The sequence below is a fragment of the Egretta garzetta genome, unplaced genomic scaffold (assembly GCF_000687185.1).
Source record: "Egretta garzetta isolate BGI_Z169 unplaced genomic scaffold, ASM68718v1 scaffold451, whole genome shotgun sequence".
NCBI lineage: Eukaryota > Metazoa > Chordata > Aves > Pelecaniformes > Ardeidae > Egretta > Egretta garzetta.
Genome location: NW_009258552.1, coordinates 372,352 through 390,415, shown reverse-complemented (window position 1 = coordinate 390,415; position 18,064 = coordinate 372,352). Strand labels below are relative to the sequence as shown.

General features: G+C 48.9%; 1 protein-coding gene across 1 annotated transcript in view; it reads right to left on the bottom strand.

Annotated features, from left to right (window-relative positions):
* Positions 1-418: 418 nt before the first annotated feature.
* Positions 419-18,064, bottom strand: part of SUSD3 (sushi domain containing 3) — a 41,707-nt gene continuing 24,061 nt past the window's right edge. The window contains exons 3-6 of the mRNA XM_035903316.1: positions 14,231-14,419; positions 12,575-12,722; positions 9,561-9,728; positions 419-822 (exon numbers count right to left, since the gene is read on the bottom strand). Coding sequence (XP_035759209.1) covers positions 609-822; positions 9,561-9,728; positions 12,575-12,722; positions 14,231-14,419 — 719 coding nt within the window. The 3' untranslated portion in view covers positions 419-608. The remainder of the gene's footprint in view (positions 823-9,560; positions 9,729-12,574; positions 12,723-14,230; positions 14,420-18,064) is intronic.

The following is an 18,064-nucleotide window of genomic DNA, read 5'->3' as shown; positions in this document are numbered from 1 at the left end:
AAGGCTGCATCCCCCGTGAGCCTGTGCTGCTCTCAGACGCTGGGATGCAGGTTGCGGCTGGGGGGTCCGTGGGGAGCTCCCTCGCCGGGCAACACGTGGCTCACATGGTCCCCATGTGCAGATGAACTGAACAAAAAGGCCTTCCTGATACAAAACAACGGGGGCTTTTAATTAAAAACAAAATTTTATTGCAGTTCTGTCATACTACTGTGTAAAAATACGGGGCATTTTTCATTCTGAAATGATTACAAAAAACACTGGCTTAAAGAAGGGTCCAGTCTTACTAAGGTGTAATTATCATCAGTGATTCTGTATGAGGCAAAGGTACCAACTGGCTACTGCTTCTCTCTAGGCATATGGAAGAACGATATTATGCTTTTGCCACGGTCCCAGTACATAGCACACTGGAGAGAACGGCTACGGACTGCCAGCCTCAACGTAACTTCTTTTATTTGTATCAGACCTTGGAGCATTTCTGCTAAATAACCACCCTGGAATATAGAAAATGTTCAAATTCATAGGAATAATTAACTGTGTTGTCTTTAAGGCACATGTTTCTATCCAAATACCATTTTGGTCCAGAGGAGCAGTTACATTTCAGACACCAGCTATCCAGGTATCCAACAGCTCAGTTTGTTGTAACTATCCTGATGTCCGTAGACTTCGACGACATGTATTGAATCCACCGTCTGCACCGTGGCACCGTGTCCTGGCACAGCGTGTTTCACAGGCGCGCTGCTGCTCTGCGCTGGCTTGGGCAGACGGTTGTTGTCTTTGCAACACCCAGGAGCTTCCGTGTCTCGAGTCCACTCCTCCTGGAACCTGTAAGCATGAAGGAAAAAGTTGTTATTTGTGTTTCATTTGCTCTGGCGAGGATACAGAACTTTCCGATCCATTTTATTTGCACATCAGGCATTTTGCAAACTATTTGTGCCATGACACATGGACTCACCTCTCCCAGCATTAAAACCAGTTGGCAGCAGTGGGGCAAATAACTGCATCTCTCTACAAGCTGATGCAGACCTTGGAAAGGCTTGCGAGGTTGGTTTCATCTCGGGTTGGGGCATGTCTTTGTTTTCCATCAAACGAGTCCTAGCTTCAATTTAATGCTACGCTATCTAGATGATATTATGAAGGATGCTGGAAGGTTGGGACCAGTGCAGGAGGGAAGTCCTGGCCCGGTTAGCAGGGCGCTGCGGGGAGGAGAGCCAGCTCTCCTCAGTGGGATTCGAGATGTTGCTCTGCAGAACTGCCAGCAGTGCCTGTGCCCGCGACTGGCCCAGAGGGGACTGCAGGCTGGGCTCTGTGCTTGCCGGCTGCGCGTGCATGTGGTGCCCCCCCCCCCCCCCCCCCGCCCCCCCGCAGCAGGCAGGGCGGGCTTGCCCGGCTGCAGGGGTGAGCCAGCACAGGCCACTGACCCAGGGAGCAAACAGCCCAGCAGTGGACGGCAGGGGCAGAGCAGCAGTGGCAGTGGGCAGGGGCGGCAGAGCTGCGGCGAGGATGCTCAGTAACCTACACACAACTGGCTCAGGAGAGCGGGGGCATGGGGTCAGCTGCATCGAACTTGGCTGCAAGGGGCGTCATGGGTGCCGCTGGCTTTAAGCCCATGGCTTTGTGTGAAGGCACGGCCCGTCTGGGTTTGTGCCATGTTACTGTAGCATGTGGGCTTTTGTGAGACATCAGTTACTCCCCAGCAGCTGTTTGCCGGCCGGGCTGGCACAGAGGTCGCTTGCCCCACATGTGTTGCCAGGCCCCCAGCTCCCCTGCTCCTGGGGCCGCTGGGGCAGCAGCCTCAAGTAACTTTGTGTTCGACAGCAGAATCATCTGAGCACCCCTGCGGCTTGCCATCGGGGAGCAGAAGCCACACGGAGATGCACAGCACATTTGACAAGGGCAGACTCCATGTGACAGCTCAAGTCTGAGCTGCCATCCGGGGAGCAGAGCAGCCACCATTGCATTTGTCGATGGGTTTTAGAGGCTTCACAGGAAGTTTGCGTTGTGTGACTTGAGAGCTGTTCCCAGCTGGAGGGGAAAACACCGTTAATGAGACATGTGAGGAGTGTGAGAACGCAGAGCAGCGGGACCGCCAGGACACTGCCTGCTGCTAGCACTGGCTCTGCAGAGAGCGCTTTGCACTGGAGGGTGGGAGGGGACTTTTTTGTTGCTGGATGTCTGGTGACTTTGTACAGGACCCTGGGGTAATCGTGGAAGCATTATGAAAACAACAATAGCAGCTTTATTGAAAGTGCATGTTGCTGTGCACACACCCTCTGTGCTCGTTGTAATTGAGACTGAAGTTCAGAAATCGGTACAATTTAGCAGCCAGCGATCCTACCCTTTGGGACAGGGCCCCTAGATGAAACCACAGCTCACTTCCCCTGCCTCATCTTTCTTTGAAATACACGTGTCGAAAGGTACGGGAAGGTGTTAGTCTCTGAAAGGTGGCAGCTGGGAACACAGAGCACAGTAATAACAAACTAGAAAGAGCCTCCAGGCTCAGGGTGGGACAACTCAAGGCAGGGGATAATCTATACAGAAGCTCAGAAAGGAAATCTGCCCCTCTCCCGTGCTGGGTCTCCTCCCCTCTGGTCCTAAGTGCCATACGATCAAACATGGTAAGCGTAGGGGAGTGTGTTAATTACGCACAATCGTACCAAAGGGGTCATTTCCTCTTTGCAGCCATCTCACTGGATGCTTCATGTAGCGACGTCTCAAACCCCGCTGTGGGGATGGGTCCTGCACCTCCCTGCAGCCCTGAGGGCCACTGGGGGCTCAAGCCGTGGCGCGGAGCGGGGCCACATCCACACCTGCCCAGGCTGTGCAATCATCCTGTGCCTGCACCACCGACCTGGGCAGGGCTGAGCTCTGCACTCCCAAGCTTCCAGGCAGAGGAGAGTGACTTCTGACAGCGAGGCCCATCATAAAAGAAAATGCATGGATGGTTTGGAGGGAGCAAAGAGTCCGGCTCGCTGCTGAGACTGCTGACCTGCAAAAGCCTTCACCCAGATGAACTGGCTTCCCCAGGACCCCTAGCAGTCTTACACTAAGTCACTGGTGTAGTAGATGTTTTGCACCACCCCTAATCCTCCCACTGATGCCTCTCCTGTCAGTCATTCTAGGTGTCCTGGTGGATTTTTCTTGTTCTACCTCTGTTTTCCATTGAGCTTTGCAGCAGCTCGTCTCTCAACATGGGTTTTTCTGCAACTGTTGTCCCCTTTCACCGTGGTAAACCTGCACCACGCCATCCCGCTAGGGGAAGAGCATCAGATCCTTCAGCTTTTTAATCTCTTCTACTTAGGTGGTCAGAGGGGAAAAGCAGCGGGGAAAGTGCCCTCGAGGGGGCAGAGGGCAAGGTGGGAATGTGGTCAAGTGTCCCATCCCACCTTGTCCATACTTCTAGAAGGTCCTTGGGCTTCCAGCCATGCTCCTCGGCAAGCCTGGATGGGCAGGGACATTTTTTAGAGCAACACGAGTTTCTGATTTGCACCTTTCTTGCAACCCCTTACACAAGGTAGTGGAAAACTGCAATGATTACAGCCTCTAAATCAAAGAGAAAAAGAAAAGACCATCTCCTGTTATTGTGGGGGCCAAAGCCAGGAGCTGGTTTCACCAGCCCTGCACTGACCTCCTGGATCGACTGAAAACGCCGAGCTGCCTCTCCTCAGGGCGTGCTGCCTTTGGGGGTTTTTGCAAAGCCTTTTCACTTGGACATCTTTGGTGTCGGATTGTCCATGTTTGCTTTGTGCCAGGTACACTGGAAATGCATCTTGTAGGCAGAAAGGGCTCCGGTACAAAAATTTCAGGTACTAAAAATACCTTCTGTGGGAGAACATGCCAGACCGTTTCTCTGCAGAAGGGTATTTTTCTTCTTGATAACATGCTCCAGCTGCAGTGGATATCTGAAAGGAGGACTTTAGACCTACCAAGACACGGGCTTTTCCATTTGACTCGCTCCTGCAGTCAGATCCGCTACTTCACAGAGAACGTTTTATAACTTGGCCTAGAGCTGTGTAAAATAATTCACCTCAAAACAGCCCAGATTTGGAATGCACAACTTCTTCCAAATGCTTCCACACCAGGGGAAAAAAAAAACCCCACCAAGTTCCTTTGCTGCTCTTCAGACATGTTTCTGAGCTGGACTAGTTCCTCTGGGGTTGTCATCTTAGCTGACAGTGGATGAAAAGGAGTTAGTGTGCAGCCAAACTCAGCTCTCCCGAAGTGTGGAAAATATTAGACCATCAATTCCCCCTTGCAAAACAACAGCACATCCCTGAGTCAAGGGAGTACCTACTCCAGGACAGATTCCAGGACTGTAAGGCTGGAAAAGCAAAGAAAACAGAGGCTTCCCTAGGTGTGGCCATGTCTTACCATAATGAGAAAGCTGATGCAAACTGAAACAAGCGCTCTCAGGCTTTTTTCATCATTAGCTATCTGCACTTCTCCTGGGACAGCTCGCTCTCTGCACATGCTGGCGTACAAATAGGCTACAGCTCAAGCCAGGGAGTGCCCAGTTCTTTAATATCCTTGCATGCCAGAAAGGGGTTGCTGTTTGCTCTCACAGTGCCTTAGCTAGTTTGTGCATATTTTTACAGTTTCTTCCAGTGGCGTGGCTGAGACAACTTAATGGAAAAGGGGAGGCTGCTGTTTCAGTTTGGGAGTCATGAGCAAGCCGCTGCAGTTTCTCTGCCTTTCTCCAGGCAGGGGATGCCAAAGCCAAACTTGCCTCAACCCACCTGTACCAACCATGCACCTGGGAACAGCTACAGCTGACCCACGGTGGTGTGTGAGCATGCCTGTGCCCACGGCAGTGTGACCCTGCTCCCCGACACCAGCTTCTTTAATATCGTCTCTCACTGGCACTCACCTCCACCTCTCAAATACCACCAGTAGCTGGCACAGAGGAAGGACAGTCATCATTAAGCTTCTCTTCACCAGTATTGTACCCAGTGCCTGTCACTGGACAGAGGACAACCTGCCCGCTCAGGCAGCTGATGAATCCCAGAATCCCAGGATGGCAGGGGTTGGAAGGGCCCTCCGGAGATCACCCAGTCCAACCCCCCCTGCTCAAGCAGGGTCATCCAGAGCAGGGTGCACAGGACATCGTCCAGGCAGGGGTTGAGTGCCCATTTCAAAAAACCTTAGACCCAGCACAGCGTCTCAAGCACTCATTCCTCTGCGTCACTCACGTCACCTGATGCCCGAACTCCCCGGCGAGACCCCCAGAGCCTGTCCGACCCCTGGCCTGTCTGCTGCTCCCTGCTGCCTTCAGGACGGTCTGGATGAACAATGCCAACAAGCCTGGTTTCATTCTCATGCAGAATTGGGAAGACTTTTAAATCTTACAATGTTAAAGAAAGCAGAATCTAACCTACTGATTTCAGGCTTTTCTCCTGTTACATACTGCCGTGTCCCCATGTGTCCCTGCGTTGACAAGCCCTGCCCTTGCCGAGCAATCCTCCCGGGGGCCTGCTTTGGAGGTTCATGCACATTGTTCTCCCCTCCCTATGTGGTGCAGAGCCGCAGCTAATCGCCCTCCCCCAGATGACAGACCCTCTTCCCCTGCTAATCTGTCCCAAACCTCTGCATCACACAGCAACCTGCGATCTCTGCTCTGTGCTCTAAACTTCTGAGAAGCAACGCTGCAGAAAACACGTCCCTCCCAGCAGCCCCGTGCCTTCTAGCTCGGCCTTCCCTGCTCACTATTAGTTAGCTCTTCAAATATTTTAGCAGAGCAAATACGCTGTAAATGCTTGCAGCTCCTGCATGTAAGACTTTCTGCTAAAAATCGGCACTTTTATCCTCATTATGATTCCTTGCCTCCAAATGCAAGAGGTGGCATCAACAGTGACTGCACTCTGTCGTTAATGATCCTACATATTTGTAGAGATATTTCCCAGCGCTTTAAAGCAATTTGTTTAGGCAGCCAGGAAGCCAGAGTGGGGCTCGTTATAATTAGGGTAGTTGCCACTAAAATTTGACATTTCCCTGCAAAACTATATAATTATCACATTTGTTCCATGCTTCAAACAGGAGGGGAAAAAGATCTCATTTTGTGGCAGTGGGGTCCGGCACAGCACGCTGGAGTTTCTACTCTCCAGCAGGTTCTACTCTTCTGCATCACTGATGGCTTCCATACACCAGCATTCTGCATCCACGTTATGTCACCTCGTTACAGCCAGAATTACCTCATCGGCATACTAAGGCACCCACTTAACAGATGGTATTTTTTTAATCCTGAATTACTCTGTAAACCATAACAAGTATCTTACCTGTCTGAAAGAACTGGCTTTTCCTCTTATTTTATGCTGGCTTACCTCAAAGAATTGGCTTTTTATTTTCTTTGTTCTTGCAGTATTTTTGATTCTTGAAGTGGTGAATCAAAACGTTAATCTCTAGTTAATCTCTAAATCTATTTCAATTAAGTCTGAAAAGCAGCATGACCTACAACCTTTTCTAGTCAAAAACAGGCCAAGATATACTCAGGAGGTTCTTTCTCAGGAGGGGAGGAGTTGTCGCCCTTCCAGGTACTTCATACACTCTGAGGAAGTAGCAGCACAGTTTTCTTTAAGAAAAGGAAACACCATCATGAAGACAACACAAATTGCCAAGCCGCCACCCACTCCTTTCTCAGCCAAGGGCCCCGCTCCTCTCTCAGCCTTCCCCTCCTAAGTGGGTTGCAAAGCCACTTCCCATGGCTGTACCACAGAGAACCACACGGACAGCAGCCCTGAAAAAGGCAGGCAGAGAACCATCAGCCTCCCATGCTTCCTAGGAGAGATACCTGTTAGAAAAACAAAGGAGGATTCCCGATTTGCTCAGAGGCCTCGCGATACATTGCTCAAATTCCTTCAAATGTCTGAAACATTAACACAAGAATAGGTTTGGATAGGATAGGATAGGACAGAACAGAACAGGAGTTCTTCAGCTGGAAGGGGCCGACAAAGATCACCTGGTCCAACTGCCTGACCAATTCAGGGCTGACCAAAAGTTAAAGCACGTTATTAAGGGCACCATCCAAATGCCTCTTGAGCACTGGGAGGCTTGGGGCATTGACCCCCTCTCTGGGAAGCCTGTTCCAGGGTCTGACCACCCTCTGGGTGAAGAAATGCTTCCTCATGGCAAGTCTGAACCTTCCCTGAGGAGCCTTGGTTAAATTATCTTCTGGCTTGCTGGTGACCATGGGCGCACGCTTTGGTTCCCATGCATGCAGCAATACGCAGAAGCTTGCTTTCAGGCTTGCTTGTCCTCAGTTTTGCTGCTTTTTTTCCAATGCCTCTTATTTATTCTCTCAGACAATCAACGCTGTGAGAGCTCCACCACAGCTGCAACACCCCCATACTTTGAGATTTCCTTCAAGCACAGGCTGCCAACACGTCCCCTTCAGGGTAAATGGAGAAGGGAGTACTCCAGGTAGTAAACACGTCCCCTCGTGCCGCTCTCCCCAGCATAAGCCAGCTTTGTGTTTGCAGCTCCCCAAGGATTTGCCTACACTGTCCTGCCGTTCCCAGGAAGCTGGATGTGCACAGGATGATGAAACTTGGCCCAATTTGCTACGCACGAAAAATAAGCCTTGCAAGTGAGACACAAAGCTGACGGATCATTTATTGTCTTGAAGAGTTGGCATGAGATACTTAACAGCGTTCCCACGTCTCATGCTGTGCACATACCCATTTAACAGAACTGGCCGGGAAATAGCACCTTGTACTAACCTGGATGAAATATGCTGTATGTGAGCGAAGAATAGGAACAAACTGATAAAGGGTCACACCTGTTCTTACAGCAATTCCAAGACCGTTTTACTCAGGGTCTGTAACACCTTCAGTGCCATTTCGGTCTCCAATGAGAAGCAGCACCCATTCTCCACGTGAGAGAGGGACAGACTTGGCTCCGGGCACACAGGCGAATCTACCTCCCCTCCCAGCGGGTTTTTGCTCTGGCTAGCTATTAGCCAGGGCCACTGCACCTCTGCACGCTGGAGATAAGGTAGGCCTGGGCTGGCAGCCGACCTCGTGCGTCGGGCGGTGGGTGCGTGCACCAGCATTGAACACAGCGTGTGCATGGTTCTACATAGGACAAAAACAGTGCGCAGGCTTCCCTCCTCCTGCCCTCTGCAATTCCCTGCTGAAGCTTATACGTTCTCCAGTTTTCTAAAGAAATAATAAACTTGTTGACTTCTGGCCCCAGGGAAGCTGCTTATCCAGAAGAACTGAATACTCCCTGCTAACTTGCAGTTAAGAAAAAGTGTCCAGAATTTGGTGAACACCATACAGCAGCTTCTGCCTCGTGGAGTGGTGCAGATAAAAGCCCAGAAGGAGCTCAAGGCTCCAGCAGAGCACTAACCTGTTCACAGCCCTTCCTAAGTTTAGCTGTATTATTTTAAAAGCAGCTTACACTTAACACAAAACATTAACTTTGCAGCAGGTTGAAGTTGCCCAAAATTAAAAATTGCATCCTCAGTCTTCTAAAAACTGTTTAGGTTATAATCAGCATTTAATTAGCTTTATACATCTTTCTGAAATCACCCAAAGCTGGGAGCTGATTACGCTTCTGTGTGAGTGCTCCATTTGAATGTAATTTCCAGCTGCACCATGACATGGAAGCAGGTTTATAATCTGCATAACATTGCTTTCTGCAGGTAAGCGCTACAAATCACGAACACTGCTGTACACAAAAGCTGTAGAAGTGAGCAGTGGATTAAAAGCAAACAAGGCTTGTGCTGTGTATTATCGTACCCGACAACACAGCAGAACCCAGAGGACATAAAAGACATGATGACATGTGTTGATATGAGTGGTAATAGCAAAACAGCGATTGGAATTTAACACATACTCTTTTTTCTGTTTTTCTTTTGCTGGCAACACCACAGCCAGCAGAACACATCTGGGCACTCTCGGAGGTGACTTTGAGCTGACATGGGAACCCCCTATGCCCGCCATTGCGCACCCACAGTACGTGACGCGCTCCATTTCATCCTGGACACCTCTCCAGACTGCCCGGGATCAGGGCTCTCCCACTGCGGGCATTCACACCGCTGAGGGGATGAGGATCCCAGGGTTTTGTCCTGCACACCTTGGTAACGGAATGGTGTTTGTCCAGAGGGCTTTCTTGGCCACCTAGGGATGAACGTGGTGCTCGCCCTGAGCCATGCTGCAGCCCCAGGCATCCTTGTCCAGCTCCGCTCTGGGGCGAGCCAGCACCTTGATCCCAGCAACCCACGGAGAGCGGTGCTGTCCCTGCTGCAGTTTAGCATCCAGTTAACAAAGTCAATTAAAAACCTCTCTCCAGTTACCTTGGTACAACCTCCCTGCAGGCCAGGCTTAACCAGGCACTGCTGGGGACGGATGGAAGCAGCTGTGAGGACAGAGCTCATGCTCGGCTTCTCTCACCTTTTGGCAACGTTGATTCCCCACAAGATGGGCAAGTTCAAGGGCAAGCCCTGGCAATCCACTGGCACCATGTCCTCTGCAGGGGCACCCCTTTAAAATGCATTTTTGAGGAACCCTCCTCCTAAAATTTCTTCAACAAACTCATTCAAACACACTACATATTAACAGCCTTACCTGTAGAAGCCTTGGTTATCATACGCCACATTAGTCATGTCATCAAATCCAGGTTTATTCCTGAGTTTCTTATTGTTGTTGTTGTTGTTTCTTCCTTTAAAACCAAAGTAGGCAGCTTGCATGTGCTCTATTTCTTCTGTTCTGAGCTGGTACCACAGCTGCATCTCTCTGTGAATAAAGCAAGGGGTGAAACACATCGCTGTGATAAGCGGCCGTAATCTGCGCGTCCACGTCCACCTGACCACAGCCCCAACTCACCGGAGCTTAAATCTAAACCCAGGCTTACTGAAGACAGCACTGAGACATGGGCTGAACTTCCAGTGCAAGCCAAATTTTCAGAGACTTAAATACCTTAAGGTGTGGGGGGGTCTTAAATAGCATAAATATTGTATTCAATATTATCCTCAAAAACCCAAGCAAACATCCAAAAAAAAGAGCAATTTTCTCCTGAGCACCTGTGGGTAGTTCAAAGAAACAACCCCCCAGTAGTTATGTCAGTTTGATTCAGTGGATTTTGAGCCTCCAGGTAACAGGGAAAGTCACTTTGGGCACGCTGTTGTGTCAGTGTCCTCATGGATCTCCATCAGTGGCACGCGGCAGGCCAGATCCTGCTGTACATCCAAAGGCCATCCCCATTTTATGGAATAAATTATTTAAAAAAAAAAAAAAAAGTACTTTTGTGAATTTTCACAGCACTGCCTTTCCTGAGGGTTCAAAAATCACCGAGCAGGTTGAAAGGGTGAAAAACGGAGGAGACGGGCAATGTTCCCTTCATTAAGAGCAGGGCAAATTTGGCTGCCTTTGGGATTTCCTTTCGGAAATGCTCAAGGTGCTTTTCATGCTGCTCTCTACAACCCTGGGGCAAAAAAAACCCCAAACAATCACAATTTCTTTTCTTGTTTTTAAAAGAAGATTCACATAATCACAGACATTCACACCAGCTGATGGGGCAAGATCAAATTGTGAGGGCTGGCGGTGCTGATTTTGGTGGCATTTCTGTCCTTCTGGGATGCAATCCTGCCACTACCAAAGAAATCGGCTGTTATGCTCACACGGTGGGATGGGGTCTGCGAGGAGGCCACATTAGGCGAGGACTTTCAGCAGCCTTTGTCCTCTCCATATGCAAGGGCAAAACACAAGATGGCACTTCTGAGACTACGGGACAGAGACCTTACAAGAGAAGTTTGTAGGCAGAGGCGATCCCCTCTAGCAGACTGACTGAAAGAGCCAGAACAGCAGACGGGCAGACTTCAAAGTTAAGGCAAGATGAGGGCATCCCCCCCACTCCAGGGGTACAGACTCCATTTTCTTTCAGCGATGGTCCAACAGACAGACACTTATTTAACTAATCGCCTACCAACTATTCTCACTGTGCATTCAGTTACAAACCCACGGCTTCTCTTCAGGTTAATGCCCTGCACATCCAAAAGCCGATCCACATTTTCCAACCACATTGAGTGACCTCATGGGAGGGATCCTCTCCACATGCAGACCTTCATGCCCTCGGGCGCTGCCAGCGGCAGCCACGCCACCGCTGCACCTGGGGCTCTGCCACGCTGGCAGCGGGTCAGCACATTGCACACTGGGGTGTGTTACTCCTGTATGTACGTATATGAAATGCACACTCCTCCTTGCCTGCCACGGACGGTCTCTCCATCACCTCAGTTGCTTTCCATCAGCAGGGCCAGGCCCATGATGCCTGCAGTGCTCCCCGGTTCCCCCCAGAGCAGCCAGGTTGGGGCAGTCCCTTCAGAGGCAGCGAGGGGAGGACGGAGGACAGCAGGGGACTGAGGAGCTCCCAGCAAAGGGAATAATTTTATGTCCTGATGACAGAACCAGGTCAAAACATCTGGTGTGAAGGGCTTCTCTTTTGTAAGAGAAAAATATCCAGCGTCAAAGTCACGTGAGCAGCTTGTTTGGACAAAACTCCATTTAAAATAAATGAAAAACAACGACTTTGATATGAATAGTCTTATCAAAAAGAAAAGCAGTGATTCAAAAAGTGCCAGTCAACCCTTTCATTTCAAAAATTATTTGATGCGATCAGTGAAAAGCCAATATTACAAATGACACCAAAGACTCTTTTTTGCCTCACAAAAGTCTTCCAAGGGAAATAGCAAGTCTGTATTTTGTTTACAATCAGATTTCAAAACAACAGAATGTCCCCCCTAAGCTGGTTCTCATGCAGCTCTGGGTAGAACAGAGCTCAGAGCAGAGAGACCTCCCCTCCTGTCCTCCCTCATCTCCACTGCTCCCCCATCTCCCTCCAAATGCTTCCCTGGTGCAAGGGGAGGCTCGGAATCAGCCAGCGGCACAGCTTGCTGCCGGGCGGGAGGGCAGGGGTGGGAACCGGGAGCGGGAGAAGCGGGAGGGCGGCCCATGGAAAGCCACCTGCAGTGGGTGACTTCGGACGGATGCCCTCATGAACAACAGCTTTGGGGACAGCTGGATGGGGCCACCCAGCCACTCTTCACGCGGAGTTATTATAACAGACTGGATTGGTAAATTTTCCTTCTTCCCATGCCCATTTATAATCCTGCCCCCTGTCTTGCGCTTCAAGGCAGAAGACAAAACCCTACATCCTTCCAGCACAGCGCGGTGACAGATTTGCAGACGGTGAGGACTTTGATGGTTTTGGCATGGGCAGATTAATTTTCCCAGCAGGAGAGCAAAGGAAAAAATGAAAGAGAGAGAGGAAGGGGAAACACAGCCAATCTTAAGTAATTTACAGAGAGAAAGACTGGGCCAGCAAATAGGACTTGTGTGTTCAGCTTCTGCTTAATACTGGGTAAATCCAGATCTGCCCAGGCCCGCTGAGGTCACCCGGTATTAATGGACATTAGGTGCCTAAATAGCCTGGAAATCCAAGTCTTTCCATGCCTGAAGCCTAACCTACAAATTAAGGATTTTAAGTAATTAACATCATGGTGGTGGTGTGAGCATCAAGTCCTCGGAAGCTCTCTGCTATCACAGCAACGGGGTTCATATGATGTACAGTACTTTTCTGGACATACCTTTGAGTCCTCCTCCTTTCACTTTTCTTCACGCACTTGATAAGACAACAAGTTAAAAAAGCCATGGACATCAGCAGAATGACGGCACAGCTCACGATGGAGGCAATCACTGCGACCTTGAACCCGAACGTCTCATACTTCGATATGGCTGCGGCAAAGCAAACACAGAAGCACGTTTCTACGGTCAGCCCATGAATTTATCTTTCCCATTTTCATTAAACCACAATGAAACCTACCTGCTTCACACTTCTGCTAATAATAGTTCAGTGAGGACTTGCACGTTAGTGTGTGTCAAGATACCAGAGTATCTTGGCTTCAGCTTAGAGCTACGCAAGCCTCAGACGGGGCTATTTAAAACTCTCTGGTTTATAAGCGACTCATGAATTGTTCACAAGTATTTTACCACTGCAACTAATTAAACACAATGCCTTTAGCGCTGCAGTGGCTAAAAAGCCCAACTTTGTCAGCGTGTCAAATGCAGATGAGCTAGCAGACTCTTGGAAGCAATTGTTAACAAAGAGTGGAGCTGCAAAACCAATACTGGCAGGGTAAATGGCTTTAAAGAAGCCCTTCAGAGCAAGGGGATTTCTGTATCATTACATGCTGTTTGGCAAGCAGGGAACAACAAGTCTTCCTCCGTCTGGGGACGGATGTGGGATGGAAGGGACAGTTTCTGCAGGGCTGAGCCTTCACAGTGACCTGGTGCCAGAAATGAATTATTCAGACAAGAGGGGGAGCGGGAACATGGCGGGGCACAGCTAACGCAAGTCTCTGCCAACGCATCCGGAGCGCTAAGTGCATCTTGCTTCCAAACTCGTCTCGTTCTTCCAACACCAGGATAACCAGCATCAGGAATGGCTCAGCTGAGCTCCACACAGAGCTTTACATTTCTGCAGCCTCCAGAGGGGAGGATTTAGCTAATTTTTTTCTTTAATGGGATCTCTCAAATGAGAGGTAAGAATAGCTGAGCTGGTGAGAGAGCAGCAAGTGCCTCAAAGAGCCACGCATCTACCAGTGACTGAATGTGATACAGGGTCTGAGATGCGGACTGGGACTTCTCAAGGCTCTGAGGTGCCGTGTTGGGCTCAGGCCTACTTCCTACTCAAATTACTAACAACCTTCAAATAAATAGGAAGGACACAGCAGGAAAGGTACTTAATGTTGTTGCCATTCAAATGCTATTTGTCAATACAGTAACTTCCCCATGTGGCTGCCCACAGGCAGCGACCTAAAATTGTTCAAAAAACATCACTGTGTTTCTTCTACAGCAAAAATATCTTCAGAAGAGAATGCCAGGAGATTAGAGGGTGTGCAAATATGCTTCCACGTTCCTTGGTCACGTCTGTACTGCTTCTACAGAAGAGTACAGCTTGTAGCTACAGAGCCACAGTTGTTCTGGGTGCAACACCTCCAGGGTCGGTGATGTGAGACCAGGCATAAACTCAACCAAGTCTCCTCTGTGTCATGGTAATGAATGATGTCAGAACGCACACAGAGCACAACTGCAGGCAGTGGGGGCAGCTCTGAAGGAAACTGAATTTGTCTTTTTCCTTGCACGGATGTATAGAATTAATCCGAATGTTGTAGGGGATAGGAAGGGCAAAATAAACACAGTGCAGCCCAAAGGTACTGGCAATGGCTTGGGAAGAACCTTACGCTTGCAGGAGGGCGCTCCAGCCGTCCACTGGGTACTGTTCCCTTTCCAAATGCAGGTGATGACGCCTGGTCCCTCCAGCTGGTGATCGGCAGAGCACTGGAATGCTATCACTGTCCCCACAGCTGTGCCGTTGCCGTGGATGATCTGTAGCGTGCCGAGCTGGGGAGGGAAGATGCGGCTGCACTGTCCTGCAGAACAAAAACAAAGCAAGACAATGCAGTGCCAGAGCCAAAAGCAAAGGTCCACTCCAGTTTTATTGCAACCCATTTGTAAATCGGTCCAAGTTAATGTTCAAAACAAACAACAGGCCTTGGGGTGGGTGATGCCGGCTGCTCTGCCAAGTACCAGCCCAAGGCCAAACCTCCCTGGGTGCCATTCAGCAGCTCCGCTGCCCCGAGCCCCGGTGTGAAGGGAGGTTTCACTCGTGTTGCAGCATTATCTGCTTAGACTGGTACATATTAAACACTAAAACCCCCAAACATCATTCTGTGAGTGGCCTGGTCTCCTACAGATTCCTGTCTTGTGGGACACTGTGTCTTAGTTAACTGAGTTCTCAGGCTGGCATCTTCCATGCTGGGAGTATTTCCCCCGTGCAAACTTTCCAAGATATAATGGATCGATTACCTATTTCAGCACCTCAGTTGACTTGGTGGCACCTTTTCATGATCCCACAGAAACTTCCCACCTTTCCTGGGCACTGCTCCTGGCTGCAATGAGCCCACAGGCTCGAAAGCCGCTGCAGGGAGGGGACCACACATACAGCACAACTGCGTTCGACTGACCTCCGTTTCCCGGTGACAAACTCTGCTTTACAGGAGATCATTCGTTTTTAGTACGTCTTTGTTCATTCAGTGTTTCTCTCTCAGTTCTCTGTCATTCGTACATTCCTCAAGCCATGGAGCCGTTCTCCGCTCAGCCACCTGAGTCAGCCATGAGCTTTATAGACTGGGTTTTGCTGTCACAACATTCCTTGTCTCACACTCATTTTAAAGACAAATTTTAATGATCGGTCATTAAGACGACACACAATATCCAGATTACTTCAGAGATAACATGAATGAATACATTTTCTGGTTTTGTACATGTGCACTGACAGAATCTGGAAACTGTTTTACATAATCTTTTTTTTTTTTAAATTTACTAAATACCAGCACTGCTTCTGCATCAGAGCCCAAGTTCCCTGTCTTTCGCTGGATTTCCAAATGACTTCAGCAGACTCAAGAGGCTCCTGGATCACAGCTGCAAGACCAGGGTTGCAAGCACTATGGAGGCACATGAAAACATTCAAAGGGGGGAAATGCACTTCCCACACTTACAGGCAAAAAGAAATGGAGAGTTTTAACAGCCACCTTGAGAATATCTTGACAGAATCACATGTTGATAGCAAATCTAGTTTATTTTTAATACTAAAACTCCCCCCCCCAGTCATTAATTAAGGGTAAGCTGCTGCCATCAAACCACAGCAGACGGGCTTACTGCCTGTCTTCCATTTATGCTCTTAAAAACCCCAGCGCCCTGGAAAAAAAACCCAAAGAAATCTCAGCAACGGACCAAACGAAAGCCACAGTGCCAATCACCGGTCTAATCTACTCAATAAATATGTTCTGAGTGCCAGCTTTTGAAAACATGCCTGCTTTAGTTCCATGCAGACTATTTCTGTTTTGCCACTTCTTTCAGTCCCTTACTATGGCAGCAATTTGCCTCAACAACACCAAATATTTTCCAGAGCGTTGTTTCCCTCCATCTCCTGTCCTGCCCTCCGACATGCTGTTACCGAAGGCATAGGATGTGCCTGGCACAGCCCAGCCTCTCCTCGCTTCCCACCAGCAGTATGAGTCTGGGCTCTTCTCAATCACCCGGAGAGTTACCATGCATTGCCCTAAGCTGGAACCTTTTTGCATTCTATGCTTTCGAGGCTATTTTTAAGTACTGGGTCACGTACTTGAGAGTTCAGGTCAGTGACACTTCCAGCTGCATGGGATGCAGAAAGTAATTCAGAGACAAACTTGACTCAAAGTACATCTGCTCAGCACCACAGCAGCCCTCATAAGATGCTTCCAGTGGACCTGTCCACGTGTACTCATTCCAGTTCACCCGTACTCATAATTCAGCCTCTGCTCCCCAGAGAAGAGCTCTTTTGGCACTGGACCCTTTCTTTCAAGGTGTATTTTCTTTAACCCAGCGTTGTCCACCCTGAGCAATACATGGTTCAGGCGCTCTTGACCCCTTCCTGCAGGTCCTGGCCCATGACGGTATATGCCGAGCAACTAAGACCTCTGAACGTCAGTGACCTTGTCAGCGTTACTCCTCAGCTGTGGATTTTACAGTGTTTTTCTTCACTTGAGCACTACAGAGATTTCTAACAGCCGATGTCTCATGCAGCCATGGACACCTCCTCGCTTTGGCCAGGGCTGTGGCACCTCGGAGGGTCGCTCCCGTACGAATGCCGAATGTCATCAGGGCAGGACCCCCAGAGGCTCGTCTTAACCACAGCTAATGAGCGCTGAACTGCTGAAGGCTTCGCTACCTGGCTTCACACAGATGCTGAGCCAAAAGTTCATCAGCTGCATTTCATGTGCCTGCATTTGGCCAAAGCAGAAGCACCATATCTTCCTCTTCCTCTTCTTCTTCTTCTTCTCCTTCTTCTTCTTCTCCTCCTCCTCCTCCTCCTCCGGGCTTTTCAACACAATTTCTTCCCACCATCAAACTCAAAACATTAAAGGTGTCCCCAAGTTTTGCTTTTTACAAATGCATTTATTGAAATGCATAGATGGATTTTTGCTGCTATGAATTCATGAACTTGATATCCAAGTTCAGGTTTAATATCTCTGGATAAAATTTGCCCTAATTTTCATCAGCAATCATCTTCTAATAACTCATTTGTAAAATACCTCCTATAAGCTCTAGCATCCTTTGCTGTTAACTGTCTATAACGGTTTTGCAGTTACTTGCTATGTTCGCTGTTCTGCTAGGTTAATTTTATCCTTTCCTCTCCAGAACATCACTGTTTGGGTAAGCTTGGATTTATATATTTTATTTATGTAGGCAGATGTTCCATAAAGATTTATCCTTTGAATACTCTTTGGCCACGTTTATCTGACTAAATCTACTACAGTCACAACTTTTAATTTTTTTGTTAATATATTTGTATTTTTGTTTTCAGCTGAGGCTGGCATTTGAGGCTGCATAAAAATTTGTGCTGACCAGATCTACCTCTTGATTATAGTTTCTTTTTTTTATATATATTTCTTTCCTAAAATATCATGTTCACGTCTTGGGTTGCAGTAACTGTTAGCACCCAGAAACATAAAACTGAGTAAGCCCCTCATTATCGCTGATGTAGCTTTGGCAAGGGCTGCAACCCTGCAGGCTCACACCTGACACCAGCACCCACAGCCAGGAGCAGGGCTTGAGCAGCAACAGCCCAGCGGCCACTTCTGTGGAGTTTGTAGTGAACAGAAAAATTCACCATGCGTTGTTTCGTTTTGATTGGCTTCACGGCATCGTTCCCAGGCTTGATGGTGTCTCCAGCCCCTATTCCCCATTATTCCTCGACGTTGTTTTCTGCTCCCAGGTTCATGCTCTGCTTACACGTCCAGATACTGGCTACTACCTCCAAGCTCAAGGGGAAAGCTCACTTGCCGATACGTCCCTATGAAGCAAACGCTGGAAATATTGGGGGGTTTTAAATTTATTTTGAAGTCCAACAGAAGTTGTGAGGACTCTCGCTTGTTCATTTTACTCACTGAAAAGGATTAACAAACCGCCTTGGCCACTGCATACCGTGACACCCTACAGTATCAGCTCTGGTGAACTGGCATGGCCACCGGCCA